This window comes from Capsicum annuum, chromosome 1 (assembly GCF_002878395.1).
Source record: "Capsicum annuum cultivar UCD-10X-F1 chromosome 1, UCD10Xv1.1, whole genome shotgun sequence".
Taxonomy (NCBI): domain Eukaryota; kingdom Viridiplantae; phylum Streptophyta; class Magnoliopsida; order Solanales; family Solanaceae; genus Capsicum; species Capsicum annuum.
In genome coordinates, this window is record NC_061111.1 from 255,591,647 (window position 1) to 255,602,192 (window position 10,546).

Here is a 10,546-nt window from a genome sequence, read left to right on the forward strand (position 1 = left end):
AAGATTCTTGAATAACAGGCTAAGAATAGTCAACTAAGTCCTTGTCCGTTATGTATGCTCCAATAAGAATGTCCCTTACTTTGGCTAGTCAGGATTTTCATTTTTGGCAAGCAAGCTGCTGCATGAGTACCCTTTTTTTTTTTTTTTTTAACTTTTGCTGCAATAGAGGAGATTTTCATTGGACTAGTTAAAAGACTTCGATAAGATCAGGAGGTCATAGATTTAAGCCATCAAAACAGCCTCTTGCAGGAATGCAAAGGTAAGGTTGTATACAATAGACCTTGTGGTTCGGCTATGACATGGACGTTACGCATAGCTTTAGTGCATCAAGCTGCCCGTTCAAGGCCACCTTTGAATTACTCTTTTATTTATGTCAAGATCTGTTTGTAAAATTAGGGAATATTTAACTCAAATAGTAATGATAGGAACATGATTAAACCAAACAATAAAACTGATGAATTATGAGAGAGATTTTTTAATACGAATCTGTCTTTTTACATTCTTTTTATTCAATCTAACGATATTTAAAATTGTTATTTTAAGGTTCTGTTCAACTTAGTTTAATTGCTTTTAAGTCAAAATAATTTCTAAATACTTTTGCAATGTTATAAACGAGTGTTTCTACTTTCTAAACACTTACTTTTAAGTAAAGAACACAAATTTTGATAGTTTAAAATTTAATTATTTTTAAGCTAAAATAACAAAAATAAGTTTTAATCAAAAGCTATAAGCTCATTCAAACATACGTTGAGTCTCGACTTTTGAATTGTTACGTGGAAAGTTGAAAATTAAGTATTTTCAAAAAAAGGAAAAGATACTTATTTTCAAAAAAAAAAAAAATGGTTATTCTTTTATTAAACTGGGAAAGGATCAAAATTTTCGCACACTTCAATATTTTTTTGACCTTTTTTTTCAAAAAAAAGTTAAAATAAAATATTAATAAAATTCGAAATTACAAACTTGCCCCTTGCCCTGCACCAGTTTCATACGCCGTTAAAGCCTTTACTATAAAATCTTTCAAAATTTCTCTACAAATTCCATTTTTTTTGGGTATTTTTTATTCATAAAAATAAAGAAAAAAATGCCTCGTACAATAGCTGTGGAGAGCTCTGGTTGTCCTCCTCTTAGAGCTTTAACCTTTGATATTCTTGGACTAATTAAAGGTATTAATACTTTCAACTTTAATCTTAGTATTTTTTTTTTTTCAATCAAAGTTTGCTTCTTTTTTACTAGTTGTATTGTTAGAAATAATTGTTTTTTGATAATCGTGATGTTCCCATCTTTTATGCACCTAAATTAATTCCATGAAATATCTGCCACCTATATATATATATATATTTAGGGTAGGGTTTAGTGGGTAGAGTGCGTTCGTAATAGTAGTGAGGAATGCTTTGTTTGTATCTGTGTCTTTAGTTTCTTGCTCGTAGTGTTTTGATGATGTTTGTGATCTGGAATAACTAGTTTATAGTATTACTGTGTCGGTGTCTGGTTTCTTTTATTATGTAGCGGTGTGTTATTACATTTTGTTGTTTATTTTATGTTTTTTTGTTTGTTATGCTGTTATCTGTCCTGAGGTAGTGTTATGCACTGCGTACACTTTACCCTCCCCAGACTCCACTTTGTGGGAGTATACCGGTTATGTTGTTGTCGTTGTAGTATAATATTTCAATGAAGGATGTTTAATTGACCACCATCGACTATATGTGGCTACACCACTGTAACCAGCCACGTGTGGATCCGGATAAGGGTCTAGGAGGACCCTTTGAATTCTCTTCGGTGGAAAAGTAAACTATTTATAGTTGACTTCTTCATCAAAAAAAAAAAAAACTATTTATAGTTGATTTATATTATCTTTATGCTAAGTTGCTCGGACTCTTCAAAAATGTCTATGGGTGCGTGTCGGATCCTCCAAAAATAGTGTATTTTTGAAGCATCCGACACGGGTGCGGCAACATTTTTGGAGAGTCCGAGTAACTTAGCTTTTATGTATATATATGTATAGTAGAGTAACTTAGCTTTTATGTATATATATGTTTATGTATATATATGTATAGTAGATGTTGAACTAGTTCGGCTAGTTTGTGTGTTCACTTGTTCATATTGTGAATCCCCTTGGTAAAAATATTGGCTCCACCACTGCGGAACCAACAACACGTAGGACATATGAGAAGTAATCACCTAGTGATTTATTAGCAATGATATCTTTGAACTATGCTGAAAATTGAGCTTGAATTAAGTTTTGATTCATATGTCCGATCCCAACTTGTTTGAGACTGAGGTATAGCTGTATAGTTGTCATTTGTTATGCTGAAAATTGGGTTTTCACGTATAAAGATTGTTCCTTTTTTTGTTGGTGAGGTGATTAGGCGGGACATGGAGCAGTTACAACTCACCGAGGACATGACCCTAGATAGGAAGGTCTGGAGGACGCGAATTAGGACAGAAGACTAGGGCCGGTTTGGGTCGCTAGTGTAGGGAATTACTTGGTGGGGGTTTTATTCTTGTTATGATTCCGTGTTTCATGTTTTATTACGAACCTGTGTGCTTTCCTCTGTTTTCTAATACTTATGGGTGCCGTATTTATGTTATGTAATCTAGTTTTGTGCTTTACTATGAGTTTGTGTGGTATCTCGTGACTTGAGCCGGGGGTCTATCGGAAACGGCCTTTCTACTTCTTTAGAGGTAGAGGTATGGACTGCGTACATCTTACCCCCCCAGACCCCACTAGGTGGGAATACACTGGGTTTGTTGTTGTTGTTGAACCGTGGTGTCCAGGGTAGCTGCTACCTCCCACTAGCATAAGTACGATTAACTCTATTCATGAAGTCTTAGTCAAAAAAACTGACCCTTTTTAGCTAGAAATATTAGTACTAAGAGTCATCTTTATAAAAAAAAATAATTTCTTGGTGTAGTTATTGAAGGTAAATATTTGAGCTTTAGTCTATTGTAGTTCTTGGACTAATTAAAGACAAGGATTTGAGCTTTTTGTGCATTGTTTTTCAATAAAGGTTGGTTCTTTTTCCTTTTTAGTGTTTTTAGCAATAATATCTTGCATCTATATTAGAAATTGTGTTTTCACATATAAAGATTGTATTTTTTCTAATAATTGTTGTGTCCGAACCAGATTGTGTTGCATCTTGACTAATTCCATCGAAGTCTTACACTAAGAGATGGTCCCTTTTTAGCAAGAAATATTAGTACTAAGAGTTCTCTTTTTATCAAAAAAATATTCTTGGTGTAGTTATTGAAGCTAAGGGTGAACAGAAGGAAGCTCCGAAGGTGGTGGAGAGATGGGGGGAGCCTGATGCTTCAAGGTGTGTGCTTGCCACGTCACTTGTTGACCGTGAATTTGACCCGGTAAGTTGTCTCGATGAATTTTGTTATTGTAGTCTCTGTTGCACATATATCCCTTGATATTATATGTACAAAATCTTTACCAAATGAAACAGGAAATAATGAAGTTATTTAATTAATTGAAAAAGGTCGCACAATGGAAAAAAAAGGAAATACTGAAGTTCTCAAAAGTTAATTGGATGTTCCAGTAAAATATTTATTCAGCTGATCTGGATTTTCTTTTTTTTTTTTTCCACGGCATTGGATTTCTTCTTCTTTTTGATGAAGTGAAAGATTTCATTACTGGCATCAAGCAAAGCAAAAGATGCATAATAGTTACAGAATTTAGTACAACAAAAACAACAAACCCAGTGTATTCCCACATAGTGGGGTCTGGGGAGGGTAGAATGTACACAGTCCATATCACTACCTCCGAAGAAGTAGAGAGGCTATTTCCGATAGACCCCCGGCTCAAGACAGAAGTTAGTATATAGCAGAAAAAAGGGGGCAACTGTTAGCTCCATTACAAATCTTCAATCTAGAGTCAAGGAGCTAACAAAGTTCAAAAAAAGTTTCTGGGGAGTCTAGAGGGGACAGATAAGCACAACTATAGTGGCACATGTCCTGATGCCATACCACCTATCTTCTTTGGCAATTTCACAGCATTGAACTTCTGATGTTACTTCCTATTTAACCGGATTAATAGTTCATTAAGTCAAAACTCAACTCAGAAAGAAAAATGTGTAGAAAAGAGAAAAGTCATACAGTTCATACCTGGTTCCTGTATAATGTAGACTTTAGGAGTACAGCTCTCATGAACTGTGGATGTTACGTTGTGTTTTAAATTCCACTCAACATGTCACACTGAATCATTTTGCTAACGTAGTTCAAATTTAGCATGGATGTAGTAAAATTGATCAGTGTAAATGCAGTATAAGGTATTAGATATTCGTCTTCAAGTGCTTCTGATGTAGTCCTTTGGTGTTTACTTCTGCTATAAAAGTTCTTCATATATGAGACACTTGACATTGTTTTTTTGATTTGTTGTAGCTACTAGGTGTCGCGAGGAAAAACGGCAAGGTGAGGATGTATCTTTGATCAAAGTTAAGATGATATGAAGCTATGTATTTTTATCGAGTGTTGAGCCTTATCGTGCTCCCCTTACTGCATTTATACTGCAGATTGAGGTTCTTAGTCCTGTCAATGGAGATATTCATGCATCCATTTCGATTGAAAGTCAAAATCATACAGGATCGGAACATAATTCTGTTGTTGGTTTACATTTATTCAGAAGAGAGAGATTGGGCTCTTCATCAAGGTATTATCTTCGCCTGCTTTAGACAGTACGAGCAGGAAATGTCTAATTAATCACCTTAATTACCTCATGGAGTAAGCTACTAGTAGTAGTAGATATTGTTAGACTACTTTGGATTAAAAATGTTGCTCAATATCTTGGCCCTTCAGATATCTCGAGGGTTTAGGCTTGGTGTTTGTTGTTGTACAACTGTAATATTGTAGTCTCTGCTTGTGATATCTATCATAGTTTGTTGTTTATTATGTTTCTATCGCACTATTATGTTATTGTTCTTGTTTCTCTCTCATAGACTTTGCATTGTTTCCTTGTTAGTTGCTATATTTCTCCACTGTTTCCTTCTTCTTTCTACCTGGATTTGCTGCACTTGAGCCGAGGGTCTTTCGGGAACAACCTCTCTACCTCCATGAGGTAGTGGTAAGGTCCGCGTATACTCTACCCTCCCCAGACCTCACTTGCGGGATTTTATTTGGTATGTTGTTGATGTATTTTCTCCTATGGTTACTAGACTATCCTGATTTAATGTGGTATTTACTCGTGAATTGGCATATCCTGGCTTTTAGATGGGATGAGGTGTGGCAATGATGTCCATATATGCTAACGAGGGGCCACTTTTATGCTTGTCCTTTTTTTTTTTGTGTACATATGATGAAGAGGAAGAGTAGTATAATGCAACAGGTTATTCTTCCGTTAAACTAGCCAAATGTTATTGCTAGTTCTGGTGTTAATGTGGGACAGTTATGAGCTAAATGTGGATTTCTTTTTGTCCCCGTGATGCAGCCCAAAGCCCCAAACGTGCACCTAATAAGGGATAATAGTTGATCCCTTCTTATCTCATTTGGCTATCCATGAACTGAGCAACCTCTTCTGAATATCCCTACACAAATGTAGTTGATAAACTTCTGAACTGTTCCCGGAAGATTAGAGATATAGTTGATGGTTACCTGATTATCATTTCATAATCCATAATATCCAGAGTCAAAATTATTAATGGTGGTGTCCGGGCGCTCAAGCTGTGTTGGACACCACGGTTATCAAAAAAAAAAATTATTAATGGTGGTGGTCGGAACATTGTGTTTGAAAAGAGTTACTAACTACTGGGTTCGAGGGGTGCTTGCAATGTATTGACTTGCATGTGGCTTGAAAGATGAAGCTTGCATCGGACATGTGGCATGCATTTATGAGGAACTTTACCCAGATTAAATTAGGTGCTTTTCTGAAATTCTTTCTTGAACATTTGTGTATTTCTTATACATTTATAGGTCATACAACCTGCTTACATGCACAAACGAAGGACAAGCAAGCCTGAAATATGTTAAAATGTCCAAATCACTTGAAGATTCTGGTGGTGAAGGTGCTCAAACAACATGGAATGTTTGTGGTTCGGGCAGTATTTGGTTCTCTAAGGTAGATGCAGATGAAAACCATGCATTGTTTGGTGGGTGAGTAATCGTGCATCCAGGGTTTTGGGAGATAACATTGATCGTGGGAATAGTATGATCTCTAATGAATTTATCTTTGTTATATCAGGAAGGGCATTGAGGTTAATGTCTTTGACCTGAACCAGTGTGATAAAGAGTCTGTGAAACCTTTTTGGTCTGCGAAATCTGTGAGTTTCACCATCATCATCTTTAGCATTTTTGTGTGTAACAAAAAACTTGACTGGTCTTCGTTAAACTTCAAGAATTTGAAATGTTGCATTCTTACTCCAGCCAGGGAAAAACAGCCTCGGCATATTCACCCCAACTTGGTTTACATGTGCGACTTTCTTATGCAAAGATGACCACCGAAAATTTGTTGCAGGCACTAATAGTCACCAGGTATTTTTTTCTTAGCTAATTTGTTGGCTCTAATAAGCATGATCTTTTCTTTTGTATCAAGAGGGTAATTTGGTGCAATGGCTTCATAGTTCCTCTTGCTGAGAAGAGCTTCATTTAGTTTGCCTTATGACGGTCTTTTGCCTAACACATCTAGAAATTATATGTTTAAATATAATAAAGTCCAGGTCTAGTTAATACACTTACCTAATTGAAGTAGGAGTATTTGTTTACTTCACACTTGTTTATTTCATTTTTGTCTAAAGAAAACAACAGAACAGAAGAATCTCCTAAGGATATTCAACAATATAGAGATGTCCAAACTCCAATAAGCTTTGCTGGAGGTAATATGCTTACCAAATCTCTCTGGTTAGATATTCTTCTAACTCTCCATCTTAGGCAATTCCTTTTGATTGATAACCTTCTCTCCCTCCCTCCCTCCCTCCCTATAAGGAATTTGTGAGGCCAAGAGGAAAAATTGAGGGCCACTTTTTTCTTGTAGTGTTTTGGTGAGTGAGTGAATGGAGAGTGAGAGAGATGGGTCCTAGAATAACCCAATAAGGGTGTCAAATAGGTAAGCTGATTCAAATGTTGGATGTTCTTTTAACATTTGGCTCTCAAAAGTTAGTGACATTACAAAATTCCATATGATTGATGTCTTACGCCAGTCGATTTCAGTTCTGAAATGAATTTGGCCAGCTTACCTTTCCACTTGAGCCATTTTCTGTCCTTCCATTCGTCTCTTCCTACATGCTGTTGTTTTGCCCTCCAGTATCGGTCACCACTTGTGCTGCGTCATTACTTGACTCCAACCACCATCATCTATTTCATTATCAACTATCGAAACCCTGAAACATGGAGATCCGGTGGGCAGTCTCAGCAGGGGTGGAGATCCAATGGGAAGTCTCAGCGGGGGTGGAGATCCAGTCAATTGCCTTGTGTAATCTGCCAAAGTAAAACGGGCTTAGCTTTTCTTGAACTTCAGCCCACATCCACACCTCACAAACCCTGCTTTTCTTATCCCCTAGAAGTTTTGTGGTTGCAGAGATATATAGTGTCTCGTCTTCTTCAGATTCCACACATGCTTCTTTGTTCCTTTCACTGTTGAGAAACAGCAGAATGTCAGCAGTTAGTGCATCTTGAAGTTAATGGAAAGAAGCCTATAGTTTTTAATTGTAATTGATTTGTTTAAATAGCATAAATTGCTTTTGGCCTATTAAATAGACAAAAATTGATCCATATGTACCCGTTCTGTAGTTTCACCGTTGAAGTGTTAATGAATATATTAGGTTCCCTCAATGTATCATGGTATGGCTCATAAATGTCTTAAATTTGTTGCTGATTTACCTGTCAAAAGAAATTGTTGCTGATATACCCTACGCCTGTACTAACTTGGTAATTTGTAGGTGCGTCTTTATGACATTTCTGCTCAGAGAAGGCCTGTTGTTTCATTTGATTTTCGCGAGACCCCTATTAAAGCTGTGGCTGAGGATGTAGACGGACATACGATATACGTAGGAAATGGGTCTGGCGACCTTGCTTCTTTTGATATACGCACTGGTAAACGGCTGTCTCACTATAGTTATTGTTGTTTATGCTGTCATTACACTAATTTTCATGTCTCTACGACTCTGCCATATAAGTAAATACTCCCTCCATCCCATTTATGTGGCACCCTTTCCTTTTTAGTCCGTCCCAAATAGAATGTCACCTTACTATAATTAGAAACACTTTAATTTTAAAATTCCCTTTTATCCTTGATGAAATAACTTACAACCACACAAATATCCAAGGATTGTTTTAGACCACAAGTTTCAGAAGTGTTCCTTTTTTTCTTAAATACCGTGCCAAGTCAAATATTGCCACATAAAATAAAACGGAGGGAGTAATACTTATTATTTAGGATGAAGAGGACATTGATAAGGGCAAGATATCCTTCCAGTAGTCAGACTCCTAAAAATTATTGAGGATATTGCTATAATAAATTTCCTTGAGCGCGAGGGTCTATCGGAAACAGCTTCTCTACCTCTGAGGTAGAGATAAGGTCTGGGAATGATGTCGTTGTTGTTGTATTGCTATAATAAATTTATGACTGTGCATGTTCATCTCCACATTGTGACTATCAAGTCTAAGTGTGTTCTCTCATTTGATTCTGGCATGGAACTATATGATTTATGAAACTAAGACAACTCCATGTGCGTGGCGAACAAAATACATGAGTTTGTTCTTGTGTTTCCTCTAGGAATAAGGTATTGTGTTTAACTTGGACACTGTACTTTGCATGTATCTTGGCTAACTTATTACGAGCTCGTCACTTGTAAGAATATCTAATTTAGTTTATGATTTCAGTTTCACATAAGAAGTTGCACGCAGACAATGATATTGTTTAACAGTATTCGGTGTCGAATTGATGATTTTTCCTTCTGTTTAATAGCTTGAACTTCCTTTAGCTTACTTCTCCTGGACATGATTCTTGCTCTTGATGACAGTTAAACTCGTCAGGCTAGGACTACAATTTGCTCTCTCATGCAGCGACTCAGATGTCTAGATTCATTTAATTTCTTTATTATGGATCTCACTTTGAGTGCATCTTTTTGTTGTAGGGAAACTTTTGGGATCCTTCTTGGGGAAATGTTCTGGAAGTATACGATCCATAGTTAGGCATCCAGAGCTTCCAGTTATAGCCTCATGTGGTGAGTATTTGAAAGCGCAGTTAGTTTCTTTATATTGTGATGCACGGTGTCGGAGGTGCTTGTATATATAGCAGTTTTGATCTCGATATGTGTTTCTTTTTGAAATGGAAGCTACTGCCTGGGAACTCAGATATTTTTCCTAAGGTCATGTTGTCTCGAGACTTGCTGTATGAATATATAATCTCATAATAGAAAATCTGAAGCTCTTGAAATCTCTCTCGAAGTGTTTACGATCTGGAAATCCAGATCACACGTCTCTTTGCAGAAGTGAAGTCGTCTTTCTTCTAGTTTTGTTCCTCATAAGCTATTAACTTGAATAAATTACTTTTGACTAGGATTGGACAGCTATTTACGCATTTGGGATGTCAAATCACGACAACTTCTGTCTGCGGTATGTTATTCATCTGTACTGTAGCTTTTTAAGAACTGAGTGAACAATCCGACAGACAGCTACATCTCTGAGATACTGCTTCCTTACGAAATGAGCCGCTGTTGACTGCTCCTTTTGTTCCTTCATAATTTAGTGAATTGCAATATTTTCTAACCTAAACTCAAATATGAAGACGTCTCTTTCTGCTGGTTTACCTCTTAGGGCTGTCTTTGAGTTTAAAAAGTCAAGATACCATATAGAAGTATAGACTACAATTTCGGACCAATTCACATTAGACTAAATCAAAACCGAGCTTTTGTAAGGTTTGTAGATATTCTTTCGTAAGGATCCCAATGTAATCATAAGTTCATAACGCAACGTTTATTATTTCTTTTGGCGAAGATAATAGTTTGTCTAACACAATATGGTGTTTCCTAGACGTAGTCCTTCTGCTTAATGTGGTGATAATTATTAAGGTCAGATCTTATCATGCTTTGAGGGTTTAACACACATCTATTTCTTCCCTCTTGCATATTACTGTACAAAATAGTTAAGCTGGTACGCTTAACGACATTCAAGGTTTACAATTTTCTGCTTACCCATTATTAGCGTGATGTATTTAGGATGAAGAGTGTGGAGTAAAATACTTTAACAACAACAAACCCAGTGTATTCCCACCTGGTGGGGTCTGGGGGGGTAGGATGTACGCAGTCCATACCTCTACCTCTGAAGAAGTAGAAAGGCTGTTTCCGATAGACCCCCGGCTCAAGACACGCGGTACCACACAAACACATAGTAAAGCACAGCACAAGGTTACAAGATTACTTAACATAAATACGGCACCCATAAGTAATATAAAACAGAGGAAAACACACAGATTCATAATAAAACATGGGACACGGATTCCTAACAGGAATAAACCCCCACCAAGTAGTTCCCTACACTAGCGACTCAGACTGGCCCTAGTCCTCTGCCCTGATTCGCGTCCTCCAGACCTTCCTATCTAGGGTCATGTCCTCGG

General features: G+C 36.8%; 1 protein-coding gene across 1 annotated transcript; it reads left to right on the top strand.

Annotated features, from left to right (window-relative positions):
• Positions 1–974: 974 nt before the first annotated feature.
• Positions 975–9,546, top strand: LOC107853022 (WD repeat-containing protein 74; the record flags this gene model as incomplete). Its single annotated transcript, XM_047402947.1, is given in 10 exon segments — positions 975–1,163; positions 3,242–3,357; positions 4,384–4,413; positions 4,515–4,651; positions 5,908–6,087; positions 6,176–6,254; positions 6,358–6,465; positions 7,869–8,022; positions 9,066–9,155; positions 9,491–9,546. Coding segments are annotated over 10 exon segments (1,032 nt in total), but the record flags the coding sequence as incomplete, so codon positions are not given.
• Between the last annotated feature and the right edge of the window lie 1,000 nt (positions 9,547–10,546).